Source organism: Delphinus delphis, chromosome 14 (genome assembly GCF_949987515.2).
Source record: "Delphinus delphis chromosome 14, mDelDel1.2, whole genome shotgun sequence".
NCBI lineage: Eukaryota > Metazoa > Chordata > Mammalia > Artiodactyla > Delphinidae > Delphinus > Delphinus delphis.
The window spans coordinates 69,104,137-69,127,441 of record NC_082696.1 but is presented as its reverse complement, the minus strand read 5'-3'; the positions used below and the strand labels follow the sequence as shown (position 1 = coordinate 69,127,441).

General features: G+C 40.8%; 1 protein-coding gene across 7 annotated transcripts in view; it reads right to left on the bottom strand.

Moving 5' to 3' along the window:
• SYNCRIP (synaptotagmin binding cytoplasmic RNA interacting protein) overlaps positions 1-18,031 on the bottom strand; it is a 28,193-nt gene extending 10,162 nt beyond the window's left edge. For 4 of the 7 annotated variants that reach the window (XM_060030254.1, XM_060030255.1, XM_060030257.1 and 1 more), the window contains exons 1-10: positions 17,817-17,943; positions 16,284-16,443; positions 15,488-15,606; positions 15,253-15,360; positions 12,340-12,453; positions 12,064-12,240; positions 4,060-4,195; positions 2,758-2,963; positions 436-585; positions 1-113 (exon numbers count right to left, since the gene is read on the bottom strand). The exon at positions 1-113 is cut by the window's left edge and continues 9 nt beyond it. In XM_060030254.1, coding sequence (XP_059886237.1) covers positions 1-113; positions 436-585; positions 2,758-2,963; positions 4,060-4,195; positions 12,064-12,240; positions 12,340-12,453; positions 15,253-15,360; positions 15,488-15,606; positions 16,284-16,431 — 1,271 coding nt within the window. In that variant the 5' untranslated portion in view covers positions 16,432-16,443; positions 17,817-17,943. Of the gene's footprint in view, positions 114-435; positions 586-2,757; positions 2,964-4,059; positions 4,196-12,063; positions 12,241-12,339; positions 12,454-15,252; positions 15,361-15,487; positions 15,607-16,283; positions 16,444-17,816 lie in introns of all 7 variants that reach the window. The other 3 variants (XM_060030261.1, XM_060030260.1, XM_060030259.1) reach the window with 2 other exon arrangements.
• Positions 18,032-23,305: the final 5,274 nt, after the last annotated feature.

Here is a 23,305-nt window from a genome sequence, read left to right as displayed (position 1 = left end):
TTTGCAGCTTGCCTCTGAGCTTTTCTTTCTTTCCTTTTCTGATCTGGTGGCTTAGCAAAAACAATTTCAATATTTTCTCCCTCCAAGTCTTTGCCATTCATTTCTTCCATAGCCTTAAAAAAGTAGGTACTGATCAATACAAGAGACCTTTCACAACTATGATTCATTTAAAGTTAAAAAAATCATTTACTATTAACACTAGAAGGATGAGATAAAATAGGATTCTTGATTTCATTTAAAGATCCAGCTCTTCAACTATTAATCTTTTTGACTTAGTTTAGTAAGTTATGCGATTTGCTAAGGCCAATAAAGGTTAGCTTGAGTAATTACATGACCTCTGAGTTTCCTTCAATTTTCTAAAACATTCTGATTTTAGGATGACTAAAAATCATTAGTCTAAGTTAGATGCCTATGATAATTCCCCCAGTTATTTACCTTGACAGCACCATCTCGCTCATCAAAATGAATGAAAGCATAATCTTTTAATTTCTTCACTCGTTCCAGTTTCCCAAACTGACTAAATGCCTTTTCTAAAATCTCTTCTGTTACAGTATTGGCCAGGTTGCGTACAAACAGCACTTTTACCTGAAATTTAAGAAAGAAACAGAAACTTCCTATGTATTTCCAAAGGATTCAGTTTCCAAGATGCCACCATCCCAACCCTGCAAACTTAACTTTAGTCACAACCCATTAGAGGAGTACCAGAAATATAAAATATAGACTAAAATTTCAACTCATTTGGGTAAATACCAAGGAGCATGCTGCTGGATCTAATGGGCAAAAAATCTGAACGTTCTCACCAAAGATATACAGATGGTGAATAAGCATAGGAAGAGATGCTCAATTATCATGTCATTAGGGAATTGCAAATTAAAACAGTGAGATATCATTATAAGCCTGTTACAGTGACCGGCCAAAATCTAAGACACTAACACCATCGAATGCTTTTGAGAATATTGAACAACATATTCACTGCATTAGAATGCAAAATGGTATAATTTGGCAGCTTCTTACAAAACTAAACATACTTTCATACCATATGATTCACCAGTCACACTCCTTGGTATTTACCCAAAAGAGGTGAAAACGCGTCCACACAAAACCCTGTATATGCATGCTTATAGCACCTTAATTCATAATTGCCAAAACTTGGAAGCAACCAAGCTGTCCTTCAGTAGGTGACTGGATAAACTATAATAAATCCAGACAATGGAATATTACTTAACATTAAACAAGAAATGAGCTATCAAGCCATGAAAAGACATGGAGGAACCTTAAATGTAAAAGAAGCTGTCTTAAATGGCTACATACTATATGATTCCAACTATGTGACATTTGGGAAAAGACAAAACTATGGAGACAGTAAAAAGGGCAGTGGGTGCCAGGGATGAGGGGACGAGGGATGAAAAGGCAATCACAGAGGATTCTTAAGGCAAATACTACAATGGTGGATACAACATACATTTGTCAAACCCATAGGATGCAGAACACCAAAAGGGAATCCTAACGTAAACACTGAGTTATACTAATGTGTCGATTTAGATTCACTGATTATGACAAATGTACCCCTTTGGTGAGGACACTGATCGTGCAGGAGGCTGCACAGCTATGTGGGCAGGTGTGCGGCTGCACAGCTGTGTGGGCAGGTGTGCGGCTGCACAGCTATGTGGGCAGGTGTGTGGCTGCAAAGCTATGTGGGCAGGTGTGCGTATGGGAAACTGCTGTACTTGCTGCTCAAAAAACAAAACATGCTACGCACAAGACTTTTCATTAGTTATTATTTTACAATTAAAATGGACGTGGTTATTTCCTAATAACGTGAACACCATGCCATCTGAAATAGCTGTTGAACTTAACACAGGGAGTCAAAACTAACTGGGACCTGCTTTTGAAACCCTGAAGAGAGGAAACAATATTCAAAACACTGGTAAGATAAAGTCTTCAATCCTGAAAGCTCCTCAAGTACAACTACAAATTTAACCTTTTGGCTAAGAAACACTATCACTTCCTCCTAAAATACCTGAAGTAGCATCTGAATTTCTTAATCTAAAGGGCTGACCAATGAGAGCTTAATAAGCCAAAGGAAAAAAGAATGAATCCTAAGTATTTTCTGTCCTCAAAAACATTTACCCTTTAATATTCACTGTTCTGACACTTCACACTCCTCTCTTGATTTTAGTAAACTAGTTGTATTTCCTAGCCTATCGTCATTAAGGAGGATTCTTTAAAAGGTTAGAATAACTTAACTGCAAACTGCACTGGTAAAGTGTTGACTCAAGAGATGTTTGTTTTCATAGATGTCTCAACTGACTGCTGAAGCACGATACCTAATAATAGCTAAACCTTTTAACTGCAGCAGCTCTGCTGAGGCCAGTACAGTTCACTATTTTTAGGAGTAGGACTTTTAACACAAAAACCATGTAATCTTAATGGCGCCACTCTCAAAAACTCAAAGAAACTGCTCTTCGAATCCACACAAAAATGAAAGTGAATCATCTCCACTGCATGTAGGCTACCTACTTTATCATAAGAGTATGATGGCTACACAACTGTAGCTGACGGTCCATGAATAAATTCCTATATTCACCCTCCATGCACTTGTTATTTATTTCTGGTGTGTGGCCTTTAACACAGAACCCTTCTCTCACTTTCAAAAATATGGTTTAAGGAAGCACACACAAGTTTCCCTCCACTCTCTAAAGCCTACCCCTGCTCCCAGCAACACCACAAAAAAATTTTTAACTCAACTGTTATTACCTTTGCCATAACTTCAGGATCGGGATCTTCTATAGGATCAGCCCATTCAACAGTTCCAACATTTCCCCAGACCTTGACTTTACCACTCATTAACCTACGTCTTGCCTGGGCAGCTGTTTTGTGATCTTCATATTCAAGAAAGCAAAAGCCTCTGTTTTTTTTCTTGTCGTCTGGTTGGTGGTATAAAATGACGTCTGTAAGACCCTCTGAAAGTAAGCAACAATTCCAGAGAAATTAGATAAAATAAGCAAAAATAAGCAGATCAAAAGATTTATTTTTCTAATATTATACCTGAATATCAGAATGAAAAATAATCTCTTATCTTTACCAGGGACTCTCAAAAAACCGGTCCAGATAATTCACCTAATCCACACTTTCCAAGTGTTCCTAATGCAAAAATCCCCAAGAAAAGAAAATGTATTCTTTTTACTTAGACCTGAGGACTATTCTGCTTCCATTTATCAGATGACAGAGAGGTATGAAATCTATACAAAGCTGTTTTAGGAAAACCAGGAGTATAATCAGACATGGTTAGAAATTTTTCTCTGCTTCCATTAATTAGATGACAGAGAGGTATGAAATCTTTACAAAGCTGTTTTAGGAAAACCAGAAGTATAAATCAGACATGGTTAGAAATTTTTCACCCCATGCAAGTAAAAACTAATTTTTTAATGGCACTTCTCTGGCCTCAGACATGGTTTTACTTCAAATGAAATAGAGACTATCTTAGTATTGTATAAGAATTTCAAATGTTCCTGGAAATTGGTAACAGGCTGATAATTTGCTAAATATTCTAGGCAGACAAAACTATTTTTTCTAGTTTCCAAATGACAAAAGCCTGTCACTTGGAAACTTATAAAAAATGCTTTACAATTCAAAGAAATTACACCATACTGACAAAGTATAATCTCTGCTTATAGCAAGAGTACTTACCATTCCTGTAATTTGGAAAATCAGGTTATTACTTATCAAACATTTTTACTAAGAATGTCAACTAGCACCTCAAAATGCATAAAAACACAGAAAGAAATACAATTTTCCAAAACAGGGGAAGCACAACAATGATTCTGCAGACTGAGTTCAAATCCCAGCCGTATTCCTTACTAACTACATAACATTCAGCAAGTTATTTCCCAAAACCTTCTATTTCTTTATCTGAAAAATGGAGTTACTCATCTTATATGGCTATAGTGAGAATACGAGTCAATAAATGCAGTGCTTAAAACAGTGCTTGGCACACAAAAGCATGACATTACCTTAAGTATTAGAAGTTGAACCTCCTTCCAAGTAAACCCAACTTACCTGTTACTTTGCTAAATTCTTCAAGAATCTGTTCCTTGGTTTTACTCTTAGGAATAGAGCCCACAAAAAGCCTGTTGTTGGCAACGGAGATGCAGACACCAATGTGTTTTCCAGAACGAATTTCATGATTATTATACTGAAAGGCGGAAAAGTGCATGTTTTAAAAATACTTAAAATATCCTACTATAGGTGCTCATTATAGAAAGATATGCAAATCCCATACACAAAAGCAAAATCTTTTAACAAATTAAAACTTCAACACTTAGGTTTATCAAGTATTTTTATCCTTTAAAAAATTATAATCTGAGACAGGAAGATTGTACTGACAAAACACACTAACCAAGTCTATGAATTAAAGCAAAAAATTGTCAAGTCCTTGAAATTTAGCAAATTTGGTAAGAATCTAGTCTGTAAGCAGCTTAAATTCCAAATTACTGATTCCATAATACCTTATTTTCTACTTAAATTCATCCTTCCGACTAGTTATTCTCATGCAAGGGAAACAGATTCCTGTGCCAGCAAGCTTTCTGCCTTTCTATTAATCAGCACTTAAATCTTATTTTTCCATCTCCCCTAATCACTTGTAAAAAGTTACAATAAGGGATTTCTGGCTTCAAATACTTAAATCTAAAAGGAGAACCTTGTTATTCTGAATCAGATCCAACTTTCTCCCCCATTTTATTTTCACCAAGCCTACAATGAAGTTGGAGAAAGACAAGTAGATTATGGTAAACTACTATAAAACTACAGTAAAAAGTAAACAATCTTCAAGTAACCATATTCCATAAAACGGAATACCGCAGAGGCAAAACCCAAAAAGTTCCTATCCCTGTTATTCCCATTCTTGCGTAACAGCTATATCAGGTATAAGTGAAGAAAATACAGACAAGTCAGAAAACTGATTCCTCCCTCTCCCTTTTTCTCCATCTCCAGATATTCAAAATTAAACATGAAGTTCAAACATCCTTCCTTCAGTTCAGCACAGTTTTGTACTTTTTACCCCACCGACTCCGTTCACGCTTATCCGAGTCTCTGGGCATCATGATCTCAGGATTCTCTCTATGCTTTACACTTATGCTGGTGACATTTTTTTTTAAATCACAACTTTGCCTATTGAAAAAGAATCCCACAATGGACTCCGCATCAGCAAAACAAAGTTTAAACCCTTGGATGTCATTAAGTCCGTCCTAAAATCCCTACCACTTCTCCCTTTTCTCCACAATACTATAATCTCGGCTATTTACATCAGTTCTCAAACAGTTTTCATACTGCTCAACCTCTGACTATAACGCTTTCCCTGAAACTTCACCATCTAAACTCCTCTGCATACCTGTAGATTTGAGCTCAACCAAATATTCTGCAATCCCTAAATCCTATAAAGGCCAACAAAAACACCCTTCTATGTTAACACAGATCAGCAGTTTCCAACAGGAGTGATTTGCTGCCCTCCGACACACACACATTTTGGTCAACTAGAGGTGGGGTCTGCTGTTGGTATTTAGTGGGTAGGTAGAGGCCAGAGATGTTATTAAACATCCTACAATTCACAAAATAGTCCAGCATAATAAAAAGTTATGTACTCTAAAACATTAATAGTGCTGAGGTTAAGAAATCCTGCCCTGGACTTCATTTTCTCATACCATTTATATTCTATTTAGACCAAACACCTCTTAAAAATAAAAATATGCGGTTACAGGCAGGTATTAGACCTATGGCTGAATCCACCACTGCATGGGATTATGGACAAGTAGACTACAATACCCTATTACACAAACAAGTTAACTTTAGAACACAATAACTGCTTTACGACATGTACATTCCCTAGATTTTTATATCTAAGGATCAAGTAGCCAGCCTTAGTGACAAATCAATGGCTTTCAATCTGGTCATTTAGTCTGTAACTCCAGAAATTGACAAAAACAATTAAAATCAGAAAAAGAATGGAAGGAAATACAAAGTTTTAAAAAGGGAGAAAGAGGAGTTATTTTGAAGATGACAATTTGGTATCATTTTCCCTTGATTGTATTTCTTTCCAAATATTCTAAGAGCAGAGACTATTTACTTAACAATGCTGCCTCAAAATAGTAATGACTGTTTCTATTATTATCTACAAAAGAAAAGTTTCTTCCTTTCTAACCTATCCTCACTATGGTTAATCAAGGCGGGGTAGGTAGAAGGTATTTAAATGACTGTAGTCTCTGAACAATATGAAGACATGAATATTTAGTAGGATTTATAAAGAAAACTAACTTTTCATCCACATTTTTTTAATTTAAAAAATTGGAACAATTATAGCTGACCCATAGAGAGTAAATTGGCTCTCCAATGAAAAGAAGTCATTAAAGGAGCAAAGGTGACCCTCTGCACATAGCATACTGTCCAAATAAAGCAAACATGCCTAGAAATAAACATTCCTTAAAGAAATGCCCCATCTACAGGTTAAGCATGCACTTTTATAAGTATATTTGAGTTGTTTAACTTTTCTCACTCTAGCATTTTTAAGACCAATCTATCACCTTAAATTCGAAAATAAACTTTGCATCCTAGCAGGTGTTAGCAGGTGAGTTAACAGTGACTTGGATGGTAGAAAAACATTAGCAAAACAACTGTTCTGATCCTTAATAGAGATTCTAATTTAATGCTGATAAACCCTTACTCTCAAGGGTTAGTAATCAGGACGATATGATAGTATCAAAATAAAAAAGAAAACGTAATCTTTTCCAAACTCTAGAAGAGTAGGCACTGAAGTTAACAAATTTTAGAAATCTAGCTTTCAGATCCAGTAACAGTGAGGTAACCAAATAAAATAAAGATGAACTTTGAACACTAACCAATGCAGTTTCAGTATTTCGGAACACCAAAATGAGTTGTACAGTCTGGAACATTCCCATCATCTACGTTCAAAATATCAATTCACTCTTTCCTTCCCTTATAGCCAATCAGTTACCAAATCCCCAGAAATTCAGCAATCTCGGACTTAGAAAACTGATCCAGAAGTGGCTGCTCAGTCCTAACCCTTACAGCAGCAAAGCCGCTACCTCCCAAGCCTGTCCATTTAAGTCTTCTTTACCTTGAGCCAAACCTACTTCCCTAAAAATTCTACAATAAATCTATTTCCTCCTCCAAATGACAGCACTTCATATACCTGCACACAATGCTTAGGACTCAATCCCCCTTCTATGCTTGGCTAATCATTACTTCTCTGAAATTGGGAACTGCCTCCCAGAGTGTCATCAAACAGTGACATCCATAACACAATCCTATACAGGCAGTCTGAGGAGTCTAGAGTAAGCTGGAGACTATTCTTACACTTCTAAACACCAGGCCTCTGCAACATGTAGTCCATGATTATCTTGGCTTATTTGGCAATCACACCACACCACTAACACACTACAGCTTACTTGTGGATTAGTCATGTATAGGACTTGACTCTCAGCCCCACTCAATTCCATCCTGCTGGTGTAAACTACTGTCCCAGGCTATCAAAATCTTTTCAGATCCTTATTTTGCCATCCATGGCATTAACCACTACATATAGATTCAAGTCACCAAACGTTCCAAGCAGTCCAACTATGCCCTCATTCATATCACTGATTAAAAAAAAGAACCTATACCGTTATTTACATCATGCAACCCATACAAAGGCTCAAAACTTTAATAGCACCATGCAACTCAGCCCAGCAGTCATGCCTACTGCCTTCTAGCACTGACTTTATAAAAGTTTTACCTCCCTTCCCACAAAACAGTGCTTCAACTATTCATCTATTTCCTTCACTGCCCTGCTCACACCTTTTTATCACAAAGCGTTCTCTAACAACCTCAACCGAAAGCAACCGATCCCTTCATCCCTCCTTTACCCTGTGAACCACATGCTTCCACTTTAATTGTAGTTAGCCTCTCAAGTCCTAGAAACACCAAAGTCAAGAACTGGATCAAACTACCTTGTATGGCCATAGTAAAAGTTTTCATGTTAAACACACTAAACACTTGCTAATTGCTACTAAAATATTCTGTCGACCTGTCTTGCCAGCTGCATTCATCAAAATGGTTGTACACTGGTGTATACAACCACTGTGGTGATAAACTATCAGTGGCTATTAAAGTCATAACCCTTAATGTGCAAATAGAGGTCAGTATTCCAGTCTTTGTAACAAAGGTATTTTCAGTAGGACACTTCCATTGTATAGGAACCATAATGGGCACTGCAGAGCCAGTAGCCCTGGGCTCCAATTCCAGCAGCACACCACACAAATACATATACACGCTTGCCTGGTCAGCCAGTCAGGTTATTTACCTAGTACCTACTCTATAATGGCACTGTTCTAAATGCTGGGGATACAGGAAAAAAGAGCAAATCTTCTGATGGGAAGAGAGAAGCAAATAATCTTTCAAAGTTAAAAAATAATTTTAAGTACATCTAAGCATTCCTTTTTTTTTATCATGTTCAGTATACTGTCATGGGGCAACTGGGTGGTAAGCCTTTCTTAGAAAGGCCTTCTAAGAAAACCTGATTGATAAGACAGCAGCTGTGCTAACTGGGAGAAGTGGGAGAAAGAACAGAAGGCAGCCTTGAGATGGAAATGCTCATAGCTTTTGTGGAGGACAAAAAAGGCAAAGTGTGGATGGAAGGGTAATAAAGAAGAATGGGAAGAGAGAGGTAAGCAAAAACCTGATCAGATAGAACCTTGTTTGGAAGCCATTATTAGAGTTTTCAGCATGGGACTGTTGCGATCTAATCTACACAGCTAAAAGGTAAGACTGTAAAGGAGCAATGGAAAGCAGTGAGACTAGCTAGAAGGATTCTTCAAATGGTACCTTAGGCTAGGATGGTAGCAGGAAGATGGTACAAATTGGTTAGATGCCAAAAATAAATTTGGCAGTAGAGACAACTTACACTCTGAATTCCTTTTAACACTACCTAAACCACTACATAATTTGAAGAATCAGGCTACCTGGCAACATAACTTATACTGCTGGCTTAAATTGTCATGTCTAATTAACGATAAGCACATGCTAAACAAACCTGGTATCAAACTAAACCAGTACGGCTCTGGGCAAGCCACCCAGACTATTTATTCTACTGCAAAAGGAAGATATTTCACTTACCTTGAAGAATGAGTTGAAGTGATCTTTAAAGGTAATAATGTAGCACCTAGCACAGCTCCTGTGCCTCAACAAGCACAAGTGGTAGCTATTATTCACCTTTTCACAAATTTAAATCTTGCTTCCTTAGCTACATTGTCATCATTTAGGGATGAATTTTCTTATTCCCCCAAATACAAGGCAGATGTTAGCTGAAAATAGGGTCATTAAGAAGTTTGCAGTTGCTTCTAACTTCATGCCTCTTCTTCAGCTGTTAACATCAACCCATTTGACAAATAATTCAGATGCAAACTTAAAATCTAGTCTTTTTGGGGGGGGGGTCGTTGTTGAATAACATCAAAAAATAAGGCTGAATATATAAACTATCTCAACTCAATCGAAGGTATTTCTCAAGACACAAAGTACAGGAAAGCAAAAAGATGGTGCTTCAATCTTGCCTCATCTATAAATAATGTAAAAAAGGCATTTTCTCAACATCTGATTATGTGCAACTAGAACAACAGTTCAACTACCTTATATAAAAATTCACCTTGGATAAAGCTGTAATTCAAGTAGACTCGTGACATGATACGAGTAGAAGTAGTTTTCAAAATATGCTTCCTTAAAAAATACATTTAGGAAGGGTACTCACTTCCAGGAATCAAAACAAGGTAGCAAAAAACATCCTAATCAACTTCAGTTTTTTATTTCTCTAGAATGTTTCATTTCCTCAAAAGCCTAGTCCTTTCTTCTACTGTTGCATTAAGGCAAATCTCCCAATTCTATTATCACCATAGTCCTAGCTATGGTAAAGCATCCTTTTTAAAAAAGCAATGACAATACGTCCAATTCATCCCAGTGCTAAGAATACCCTTAAAAAGACAATAAAGCACAGAGCCTCCTATTCATCAGATAGTAAAAAATAATTATGCCCCCAGATAAGGACTCAAATCACAAACCCAGAAAAAAATGTTAAAAGATTTAGGACAAGAGCTAGCTCACAGACCAATCAAAATGGCTGTTTGGCTACCTGGAAATTTCTGTGTTACAGTTGAAAAACTTAACTACATTACTAAGACTACTCTAAGCCTACAGCAATGCAACTTTGGACTACACGATCTGTTAAGCCAAGGCAATTGCCCAAACTGAGACATATTTCATGTGTACTTATTGGCACACAAAATAGTGATGTTACGACTGGATTATATAACATCTTCTAATGATGTTTCTTTACTATAAGAATTCTGAACATCATCTAGAAATAAATTCTAGTGACGACCTACCATAATTAGTGTATTTTGGCAACAAAAATTAAGTAGTCTACAAATGTTTGTTTAATGATTCCTTTAAAAAATATTAATACACAAATCATTACTTGTAACACTAAATAACCACACCTATTAAGCAAAACTAAAGCTTTATGTAATACGTCATAAATAAACTGGATCTGACATCATTAAATTCTGTACTAGCTTTTTGCAGTAAGATAGTCTCACTGCCTTCTCAATCATTATGTATTTCAACACTGAAACTTACTGCTACTTTATTACTACCTAGCAAAACGTTCTATTCTTTTATAGATTCAACTGGATGACTCCTAAAGTATCTTTCCAGAACTCTAAAGAGTCCTCAGTTTTACCTGAACTGTTTAAACTAAAAACGTGACAGTTCAAAGGTTACCACTGAATGGACCCCTAGAGCTAAACATACTCTCCCTTCTGAAATAGAAAGCACTTTTTGAAAGAAAAGAAAATCAGCCATGATTTAAAAAGAAATGTCTAAACTCCTGAATTCTTTATTCTTCCCAAGTAGCATACTTTTCTAATTTTAACCTTTACAATGTTCAATTACACACACCAATGGAGAGATCCAAGCAATACAAAAAGCAAAACCAAGTAAGTATATTTGTTTTCTTTTTCTCCTTAAGGTTTGCCTTAAAATGTGATATATATGGGCTTCCCTGGTGGTGCAGTGGTTGAGAGTCCGCCTGCCGATGCAGGGGACACGGGTTCGTGCCCCGGTCCGGTAAGATCCCACATGCCGCGGAGCGACTGGGCCCGTGAGCCATGGCCGCTGAGCCTGCGCGTCCGGAGCCTGTGCTCCGCAACGGGAGAGGCCACAACAGTGAGGCGCGCGTACCGCAAAAAAAAAAAAAACAAAAAAAAAGTGATATATATGATGGTGAGGGAAGGAAAAATAAAATTCAGGATGAAATCACTCTAAGGAGTTCAAGTTTGCTTAGAAGTACCCATAAAATGTGTGTAAGTCAGATAACGCAAAACTAACAAACATCATCTGCTATAGTGAACCATTTACATAAGGTCCTCCCCAGCTATACTTTTTGATGTATTTCTTGGATTGAAATTAACTTCCATCTTCAACTACAAAACACAGAAACTACCTGTCACAGAATTTAATAAAACTAATTTGAAGGAGAATTATATAAGCCATAGTTTGAAACATTAAAATTCTTTAAATTGGGAAAATAACTAGGTCCTCACCCGACATCTAGTACTTTTAAATCAAACACTGCCATTCAACATAAAATCCTTTATTTCATTAACTAGAAAGTTATCATCACAATGTCTCTGTGAAACATTTTCGAAAAAGGGACAGCCAGATATGGTCCTTTAAGAGCCCTATCTACTACAGTTTCTTTCTTAAACCTTTTAACACTCCTTGAAAAAAAAAAAAATCGCTAAGCCAAATTCAAAGCACCAGTAACTTCAACTCCACCACACTACCTTATACATCCTTAGTCAGTTCAACTATACATGCAAAAAATACTGCTACAATGTGTACATAGAAAATGGGACAGTGCCTAATCAGCACTTCAAAAACCTTTGGTTAACACAATTAAGAAAAGTCCTGGCTTTAAATGAAAACAGAGAATGTGAAAACTGAAAAGAAAAAAAAACTCACCAGTTTAACAGCCTCCTGAGCTGCTTCTTTTGTACAAAAAGTGACAAACGCATAACCTCTATTGAGACCAGTTAGTGGATCCATCATTAGACGAAGATCCCATATAGGTCCAGCTTTTTCAAACAATGGAACAAGTTCATCCTCAAACAGATCTCTTGGGATCTTCCCTACAAATATCTGTAAATTAAATATGAAGTAAAAACCATGGAGAGTTTCTTTAGGGAACCAGACACCTGTACATTTACTACAAAGGGTACAAGTTTTTAGTCTCTTTACCTCAGTGCCAACAGAAGGCTGCTGACCTGAATAAACGGAATCTGGAGGCGGTCCCCCATACTTCCTCTGTCCAGTGGTCACATCGAGTGTGTATCCTGTTCTTTCCAAGAGCGCCTTAAAAAGTTCAAATGTCATCAATACATTTCATTCATGAGACCACACCCATACATTGAGCAGTTTAAAATCAATCTTGTTCAAATCTTTCCATGGATCTTTGCAACATTCCCTACTTACAGATTTCTGTTGTGTTTCAGAATTCCCCTCTTAATGTATGCTTGTAATTTATAATATGCCCTAACTTATAATGAAAATTTCAGGATCCTGGTCAAATTATTTTCTGGTCTCCAATTAATTACTGAGTAGTGCTCAGTGAACAACACTAAATATTGATCCGTCAACAACTTTCAAGGCAACGTGTACCTATTCGGCCCTTCTAAAAAAGGACTGCACCTAATTAGGCTGAAAATAACTCTCTCCTAAAGAAGGAGATGGATAACTTCTCTCTCCCAAATCTAGCTTTCTCACCCAATAAATTTCCCTGTAACCCACACTTCTAGGTACCTACCGCCATTCTGGGAGTTTCACCAACCTTTATAGAAACTACACTCCTCCAATTAAGTCCAGAAACTTAGGGGTTGCAGGAAAAATGACCTCTTATTCATCTGACATTCAAGTACCATGCTTCACAGGACAGCATGGATCACTCAGAAAAAATGAGAGCCAAAATGATTTTGAAAACTTTATGAAGCTGCAACAATGTGACATAACCTCTATATATTACCTCCCTAAAAGTGAACTGTTAAATTTACACAACTCATATTTACTCAGAGCATTAAAAATTTCTCTTCATCTTCTATTATAAGCAAAAAGACTAGAAAAAAGTTAGCCTAAGGAAAAAAACAAGAATTATTCCTTTTCCACCATCGCACCCACAAAGCACAAAACTGGTTTTCTGAATAATAAAAGCAACCCAATAATTAGATGATAAATTCTGAAATAAAAAGAAACACTAGGCACAGGACAAAACTTATCAAAATGCTGTTAAATGATTTGGGGGTCACTTTAGTCTTTGAAAATGAAAACACCTAGATAGATTTTAAATATTTTCTACCCAAAGAACATAAAATATATTATGAAAACATACTGTAACTGATAACTCCTTTATTCCTAAATTGTCTTAACAAAAAAAGCCCAGAAAGTGCTACATGTTTTAAGTAGTCTTTTTCTATTATCTCCAAATATATGTGCTTAACAGTGCAACATTGGGTTAGTAACAAAAATAAACTCAAATCTATTACTATCACATAAACTAAACCATTAAATGGCTCCTTCTTCCCTTTTTCCCATATGTAATCCCTGCGCTTCTTTCACTGTAATCTTTAAGTGACCCAAATAATACCTCTTATGTCACTCGCTAAAAACAAAAAGGAAAAACTTATTCCCTCTGAAAAACATCCTATAAAAATGTCTGTCTTCGACGTAGAGAAAATGGACTTGAGGACGCGGGGAGGGGAAAGGGTAAGCTGGGACAAAGTGAGAGAGTGGCATGGACATATACACACTACCAAATGTAAAATAGATAGCTAGTGGGAAGCAGCCACGTAGCACAGGGAGATCAGCTGGGTGCTTTGCGACCACCTAGAGGGGTGGCATTAGGAGGGTGGGAGGGAGATGCAAGAGGAAGGGGATATACGTTTGCACATAAGCTGATTCATTTTGTTATACAGCAGAAACTACAATAAAGATGTTAAAAGAAAAAAAGTCTGCCTTCTTGCCACAATTTAAGTCACACTAATGCTTTAAGCCACTCCCTTCCAAAGATAGAACTGAATCTCACAAACGAAATTTTCAATTTTTCATAAAATTTTAATAACTGTCTCAGTATAGACTTAATTGCAACTGATTAATTACAATGAGTAACAACTATATTCCATTTCTTTGGAAAAACTAAACTTATAGCTCAAACACAATTCACCCACAGCTACAACTGCAAAAGGCTCAAACTTATAGATAGCCTTAACGTCTAACTCCATATTCCTAGCTTCTCTCTTCCCACAGCATTAAAACACACCTGACACCTCTATTGTTCCTAGTAACTTATTTTCTTAAACCATAACCCTTGGTTCAAGAGCAGTGGCACACTGTATTAAGAGTACCAGATTAAAACTAGTATGATCACCGTCATATTTTCTATGAACTAAAAACTCAACACAACTAAAAAACACCAAGATCAAAACCTAGTTGACTTTGAGGCCATTTACTCTTCTGACTTTGGGGGTGGGGGGAGCGCAAAGGAAACCTACCCTCAGCCTCAGTTTCCTCATTTACATTTCCACAGTAATCCATTTTATCCTTAAAAGCTGCTTCTAGAAATGAACAAATTGGCCTTAAAAACCCATACTAATGGAAGGAAAAGAAGGCAGTGTTAAAATACTAAACCCATTTAATTTGGGGGCTTGAGAATCCTAAGAAAAGCAGTCAGCTGCTAAATGCACACACTCCACCAGTATGAGGTGAGCAGATCCCCTCCCCTTTTGGTTCCACTGTCAGTTAATCTGGATTTGCAGGTTTCTAAAAAAATATGGTGGCTGTATTTCTCTAAATCTTTTATTTAGAATACCAATAACACAGATTTAAGAAACAGTAGCTAGCTAAGAAGAAAAACTTCAGAACTGTTTTAGAAACAAATTGTTAAAGGCAAGAAAAACAGTAATTACAAAAGATTAACAAATTATCTCATGGTCATTAACTCGCAACATCAAAAACCCCCACAAAAAACAGACAAAAAAACACGAAAAACAAAACACACACACCCATTTCACACCCAAGAAATATTTACCAAAGCTAGAAAATAGAAAAAAAAAAAAACTTTAAAACTGAAAGGAGTAAAAAAGAAAGTTTTTAAAGACATACCTTAATTTTTGCCTCATCTGGTCCTTTGCTAGAATCTGCTACTTTGGTCCCCTGTTTTTCTCTCTGCCTATAAGTCTTCATGACTCCACATAAAAAGGCACTTTTGTTCTGCAAACGAATTTTCCAATCATATTTAACAATAGTTATCTTAAACGTACCTAAATAAATAAAACTTGAACTATCAAAACTACTCAGGTTTTTTATTGTTTTTACACTGACACTAGATTAATGTTACCTGAACATGAGAGAGATCACTGTCTTTAAACTGCTGAAGAACTGCCAATGCGCCGTCTTCATTGAATTCTTTTAAAGCTTCGATAGCTCTTTCATCTAAATCGCTATGTGCAACCAGCCCTGGAGAAGAAAAAACTTAATTAATTGTCAACTTTTAATATTTTTAGAAGGTTTTTTTTTTTTAAAAAGACCATGTTTGCCAATATAGGTGCCAACTAAGAATTCTTCCATGCCCCCTTACCATCTATATGATGAAAAACACACATACCTGAACGGCATTATGAACTAAATAAGGCCTCTCAACCACTTTTTTTTAATCTTGTTCTGTCTAAATCAGACAATTCTGAACCCTATTTCTACAGCAAATATATAGGCTCACAAATTCTAAAACCAACCAACGAAGTACCGAGCATGACAAATGAACCTCTACTCAATTTCAAATACCACTAGAAAAAGCAAGAGCCACACGGAGACAGACTACAAGTCTACAGTTACCAAGTTATTTAACAAGAATCCTACTATAAAAATACCCCCAAAAAGTCACATGGCCTGCTTCCAATATTTAGCAGCTGTTGCTACCATCGTATACTTATCCATCTGGCCAGCCAGCCTTTACCTCCTAACCCTTTCTCTTCCCTCCCTCTATACACCTTAACCTCTAGTTCACAACTAGCACAACAAGGCAAAACTCCAGGTCCCACACTTATTGGAAACCACAAAAAGTTGCTATTTTAGCTCAAAGCCAGAAATCCAATAGAAAAATTTCATGATATAATTTTGCAAGTGTTAGTTCTTACCTGCAACGTAAATTTCATCTAGTTTTTCAGCAACTTTCTGTGGTAAACCAGCATCAAGCAATGTCTGAAAATTTTCTGAATGGATAACTGCAGAAGTAGTATCCATGGGCTCTTCAGTACCATTTCCATTAACATGTTCTGTAGCCATGTTTCCAGAGATCTGTTCAAACGCAATAAGCAAAATTAAACTAGGATCTTCAGAAAGGGTAGAGGACAATATGAGAGCCCCAATCTTTACATTCTCTACCAATTTCTACACCAGTCAGCCTGCACCTCCCTTTAAAGAGGCCTTACTTGAAAGTCACTGTCGCCTGACAAGCCACATTCGGAGCGCGGGGCACAGAAGGACGGATCCACTACGTTTTTCCTTAGCACCACCCCTGACTCACCTGCTAACACTCCCTAGGAAAAACCACATTACAAATGGAGCCCAACCAGCACGAGGACGAGCCAGCGTGCCACATGCAGCTGTGCCCGTACGGCGAACGAGGTGTGTGTGGAGCAAGCAAAGCTGGGCTTTTCCCTCTCAAAGGTAAACCCCCGAAGTGCGCGCTTTTCCCGCCTGCCGCTTAAAGATCGGTAACAACAGCCTGCGAAGAACAAAGCGCTCACACAAGCTACCTTCCCACCACCCAATTTCTCCACCCTTCACCCGCACACCCCAAAGCCCGCCCCCGACTCCGCATCCAGAGCGGCAGCCTCACCGCTGCGGCCCCCGGGAGCCCAGCAGAAACACGTGCTCTGCGCCTTCCAATGTCCTACAACTTCCTTCCACGAAAACCCACCGAGTCCCAGGCCAAGACCACCGTCACCGGCTCCCAACAGCAACCCCAAGCCGCGGCCGGAGCCCCCAGCAAGCAGCAGCAGCAGCACAACCTCGCCCCTCGACACCGAGGCCGCGGCGGCGCCAGGCCACAGGCTCTCCCCGCCCCCCAGCGCCGCCGTCTCGGCCGTGACACATGGCTCTCTCTGCCCCGGGCGCCGGCGACCGCCGGCCGCCCGCCCGCCCCGCCGAGACGTGCGCCGCGGCGCGCAGTGCAAGCCCCCCACCCCTCGCCGGTCCCGGCAGCGACTGCGGCGCGGGGGCCGGCGGTGCCACCCCCGGGCCGGGGCCGACAAGCCGGCGGCGCGAGGGCGTTCCGCGAACTGCCCAACGCTCGCCGGACCCCGAGCACCACCCAACCCCGCCGCGCGGCTGCGGGACAGGACCGGCTCCTCTCCGCCCACTCCCGCGCCGCGGCGACGGCCACGACAGCACCAACTCCGCCGCCGCTCGTGGTCCGCGCGGGCCACGGGGGCGCCTCCTCCCTGGAGCGCCGCAGACAAAGCCCGAATGGCAGCAGCACATGGAAGGGAGAAGGAAGTGGCGGCGCGGGCCGCGGCCTACTCCCAAGCAGCCCCAGTCAACGTGCTCCCCTCTTCCTTGGAATCCATTTTCCAGAAAAGCCGGTTTCTCCCCGCACCGCCCTCCCACAGCTCACTCCACAATGTCACGGAGCTCCCCTCCCAGACCCGGGTCCCGGCGGTCGTTACCTCCCCGTCGGGCTGCGGTGGAGGAATCCTGTCCGAGGAGATCCGGTTGCGGGCAACGCGTGCTCGCTGCTCCCTGGGTCCGGCGCGAGTGGAGCTGTTGTAAAATGGCGGCCGAAGCTCACGCCGCTGGCAGCAAACCCGATCCAGTTCCACTCGCCTCCGAGCGCGCTCCCAGTGCGCGCGCGCGCCTCCGCGTGACCCCCCCCTTCCCTTCCCTCCCCTCCCTCGCGCGTCCGCTTCTCTCACTCACTCCTTCAGCCCCTGCCCGCCTCCAACTCCTCCTTCTCCTTCTCCCACCACCACCAGCCTCCGTCCGCCTCTCCTCTAGGCCTTTCTTCTTCCCCTCCCTGCTCCTTTCCCCAACCGCCCGCAGTGTTGTCCGCGGCCGCTCAGGCACGAGTGGCCGCCCTTCCCCTCCTCGCTTGCACGCTTGCACGCTCGCACGCTCGCTCCCTCCCTCGCTCTCTCGGCCCCGTCCCCCCAGTCCCGGCCGACTCGGCTCCTCTCTTTCTCTCTCCCGCGCTGACGTGACGACGTAGCTTACGCCTCGGGACGCGCGCCCGCGGGCTCCGCCCCCACGCCCGCCACCTCCCTCGCTCCTCACCACACAGGAGGGCGCGAGACCCCGCCCTTCCGCTCCGGCGGCGGCGGAGGGGCCAAGAGTGAATGAAAGGCCCGCCCCTTCCCCTCCCGGCACTCCCCCTCCCGCGCCCCTCCGAGCGGGGCGGGGCGGGCCGGCTCAGCGTGTCCCACTCGTTCTCCTTTGTCAGGAGACAGGCATCTCCCCACCCCGCCCCACCCCACCCCCACCGCGGCACCACGCGCACGCCCCCCCAACCGAGCTCCCGCTCGCCCCACCCCCCGCCCCGTCCCGGACCGGCGGGGAACGGGGCGGGGGGCGCGGAACGCGAGCGCAGCTCCGCGGAGCGTACCCACCGGTCCGTGCGCGCCCGGCCCCCGCCCCGGGCGCCGCGGCCGCGTAGTCGTTCCAGGCGGTGTCCACGCCGCCGCCGCCCCGCGCTCTCCTCGCTCGGGAAGCTGCAGGCGCACGTGTCCCCCGGGGCGGGGCGAGGCAGACAATGGGGCGGCGGGGGAGGGGAGCGGCGCGGAGCCCGCGGACCTTTGGTCCACCTGGCCGGCGGGACTCGAGTGCGGGAGTCCCTCCTGGGAGACTGGGTCTCCCCGGCCGGACAGTGGGAACTCCGGGGCCCCGCGCCCGCGTGGCTTCCCTTCCACGGGAACCTTGGGTGGAGGGAGGGGCGCCCGGGGCTCGAACGAGGAAACCCCGGCTGCTTTTGAGGGGGAACCGGCTGGCTCCAGTGGAGCGAGGAGCGGCTCCCGCCTTGGGATGCTACGAAAGCCAGATTTGGAAGCAAAACCGCTGGGTGGTGAAGAGTTGTGCAATACTCCGTTTCAGTCTCTGGCCTTTTCAGCAGTTAAGGGCTTCCTCACGGCACAGTTTGAGCAACTTGCAGCAGCACAGAGCTGCGTGGTTAGAGCAACTATGAAGAGCATATCTGTGTTTCTTTTCGAAAATCTTGGCAATTAAATCTTAACTGTAGTGACACTTCTTTTGTAACCGTATACTAGGTACAAGAAAGACAAGACAAAGGCATTTGAATTTCAGACGCCGTATGGATACTAATTTTGTTCAATGCAGCTGTAATGAAAAACAGAAAGTGTCCTTTTCATTAAAAAAACAAGAGCTCACTGGTTCCCTAAACAAAAAGTTAGATGAATACTCCTCAAAGTGCTTAAACACTTCGTATGCCAGATTATTTTCATTAGTAACTGGATCAAGATATGAAATTTTTGAAATATTTTGACCAAAAGACTATCTAGCCAGTCGGTTTATCTGGGCACTCTACTACCTAAAATTTCTTCCTGTCATACATGGACCTGCTGTTGTATTCAGCTAATTCAGCAATAGGGATTTTAGTTCATAATTCGAAGGTTGTAGATAATGTTATAAATGAAACCAAATAACCAAAATGTTTAATACAAAAATATAATAAAAACTGGGTAATCCTATAGATGAAGGAATAAAAACAACAGATCTGAACCATCCAACACTTATTTTTTAAGACTTTCCTTTAAAAAAAAGAATGAGGAGAGGAAGGGGGAGGGGGAGGGGGAAGAAGAGGAGGAAGAGGGGGAGGAAGGAGAAGAAGGAGAAGGAGAGGAATGGGGAAGAGGAAGGAGAAGAAGAGCCTGTACCTAGGCAATGTCATCTACCAGATGACCAGACCTCCCAAATTGAAGTCTCTAGTTCTTCTTTGATCTCTAATTCCTTTGCCTAACCTACCCACCCGGCACGTTTCTGTGGGCTTTAGGCACTCCAAATCAACATTTCAAAAAACTGAGCACAACATCGTCCCCTTCATCATCCAGCTCCAGAGTTCCCATCTCAGTGAACATCACCCACTTGCATCCAGCAGCATAAGCTGAAAACCAGGGAGTCATTCAGGACAGTACCTTCTCCCTCAAGGCCGTATCAATTAATCAAGTCCTGTCAATTTTGTCTGCCTAATATATCTCCACTTCTCTGTTGCACCCAGGGGATAAGCTACCATCACTTACCACCTGGACTAATGATAGAGCCTCCTGATTCATCCATCCTTGCAGCTTTTCTAATCCATTCAAAGCCGCGCACGTGCACGCGCGCACATGAGTGTGTGTGTGTGTGTCTGTGTGTGTGTGTCTGTGTGTGTGTGTTTGGATTTTAAATGCAGATAAGATCTGCTTAAAACCCTTCATTAGCTCCCCAATACACTTAGAACCAAATCCTTAACTAGATCAACAAAGCCTTCCATGACCTGTCCCACATGTCTCCCCAGCCACATCTCTGCCATTCTCCCAGCCTCAGGTGGCCTTCTTTCAATTCTGGCATTTCTCAGGATGGCACACACTAAGGACCTAGACAGGAACTTAGACAGAGATGCCCTGAGCAGGCCTGAGAAAAAAGCTATCAGCTATGCTCTCCAGTTGACATCTTGTTGAGAGAAACAATGGTATAATTTTCCTCCTGACCTGCGGAACTTCTTATTCCAGGCTTGATGCCAAGAATTACTACTATTACTGAAACATACGGAATCCCTAATAATACTGAAAAAAAAACAGAAAAAAACAAGAAACTAGTAGATAGATTGATTCACTTGGTACGATAGATGCATTGGACTAGATTGAAATGTATGTGAAAGATCTGGCACAAGAAAATTCTCAAAAAATTCTCAGTAAATATGTGTCCTTACTTATCTGAATCCTCTTTAGTACCAAACACAGGATTTGATGCTCAATAAATAAATATCAGTATTTACTGAATAGAACCAAAGAATGATAGGCTGAGACCCAAAACAACCTTGATTCTAATCCCAGATCAGCTACTAATGGGTAGCGTGGGCTTGGGTAAATCAGTTCACTTCTCAGAGTTTCGATTTCCTCATCTATAAAAGAAGTGCATTGAAAGAGATAATTTTTTAAGATCTCTTCTAGCTCAAACATTTTGCAATATATTTTAAAAATTTCTCAAACTCTTTCTCTGGATTCTCATGGCTTAAAAATATTCAAATGTCCTATTTGCCACTAAAGATCTTCCTCATTTGAATCCCAACTTTCCTTTACAACAAAATAGCCAGCTATTCACGTTATATGAACCCTTGCTCCAAGCAAAAATAACAGCAACAATGACAAACATTGATAATATCTGATTTGGGATATCATCTCCACTGTGGTTGTGGAGAAATTGACACGTTCACTGTTAGTGAAATGAGAGATTTTTTCTTTTTATAAATAAATAATAGTCGTATTTATTAAGCCCTGCTCCCCCAAGTCTGTTCTTCCATCCTTCCACCATGAATGCCTTGTAACCTGGTACCTGCCGTCCAGCTAGAAATTCCACTTCCAGCCTCTGGGGCAGCCAGGTGTGGCCAGGTGACTTAATGCTCCCCAAGAGAGTGAGAGGATAGATTGATATGACTTTTTTTTACAAAATAATTAGACTATAATGCTTACTGAAGCATTGTTTGTAACATACATATATGTGTGTGTGTGCATGTGTGTTTTGTTTGTAAAAATGTATATAAGCTAAACATCAAGTAATAGGGGACTGGTTAAATAAATTATAGTGTGCATCCATAGCATGGATTATTCTGGAACCATTGAAAAGAATGAAGTAGCTACCAATGTCCTTACATGGAAAGAGATCCAGGTTACATCCCTAATTTTTTTTTAAAAGCCACCTAGAGAACAATGTAGAGTGTGACATTTATTCATTCAGTTGAGCACCTTCTGTGTACTAAGCTCTGTGTTAGGCACTAGGTTCACAATATTGTATGTCAAGATAGACACAGATTGACCCCTGGCTCATGAAGCTTGCAGGTCTGTGTGAATGTGTATAACAAGGTATGATGGATATTAAGATTTTTGTTTCTAGAGAACAATTACAATTAGAAGGATGGAGTGGAGGGAGACCACCACTTTTTACTTCATACACTTTGGTAATGCTTAACTTGTTGCAATAAATATTTTTAAGTTAATTATTTATGGGCCTCATTACTGTTTTTCCATCCATGTAACCTTTGAATTAGTAAGAAAATGGAGACCTGTTAAGTTGCAATTAATCAAAGGCAGGCATAAAGTCATGCCTCTTTCCCTGTTTTGCTTGTCATCCAAATTCTTCCACTGTTAAATGCCAAACTGTTTTTTTAATATCATATTTTCTTCTTTTCTTTTCTATATTTTCTAAACTTTTTGCAATTACCATATATTAATGTTATAATGAGAAGGGGGGGCTAGAATTCATATGGGAAAAATTCACAACACACCATTGTTCTTTTCACAGAACCATAAAAACCTAGAGTCAAAAGAGACTGTGGAAGTCATTCAATCCACTCTTTCTAATAATCAAGAAAGTTTTTGCAACATCTCTTTCTCATGGTAATTGAATGGCTGATATGTTAAAATTTAAAACTTCTGCTCTGCAAAGACACTGCACAAGAGAATGAAAAGAAAAGCTACAGACTGGGGGGAAATCTTTGCAAAACACATATCTGTTAAAGAATTAGTATCCAAAACATACAAAGAACTCTTAAAGCTCGACCATAAGAAAGCAAACAAGTCAGTTTAAAAATGAACAAGGGACTTCCCTGGTGGTCCAATGGGTAAGACTCCGTGCTCCCAATGCAGGGGGCCCGGGTTCGATCCCTGGTCAGGGAACTAGATCCAGCATGCTGCAACTAAGATCCCACATCGCAACTAAGATCCCGCATGCTGCAATTCTTTAGTTTCCCATGCAGCAACTAAAGATCCTGCACAACAAAGATCCCATGTGCCGCAACTAAAGACCCAGTGCAGCCAAATAAATAAATGTTTTTTTAAAAAATAAAAATAAATAAAAATTAAAATGAGCAAAATATCTAAACAGACACCTCATCAAAGAAGATATACAGGTGGCAAATAAACATATGAAAAAAAATGCTCAGCATCATATG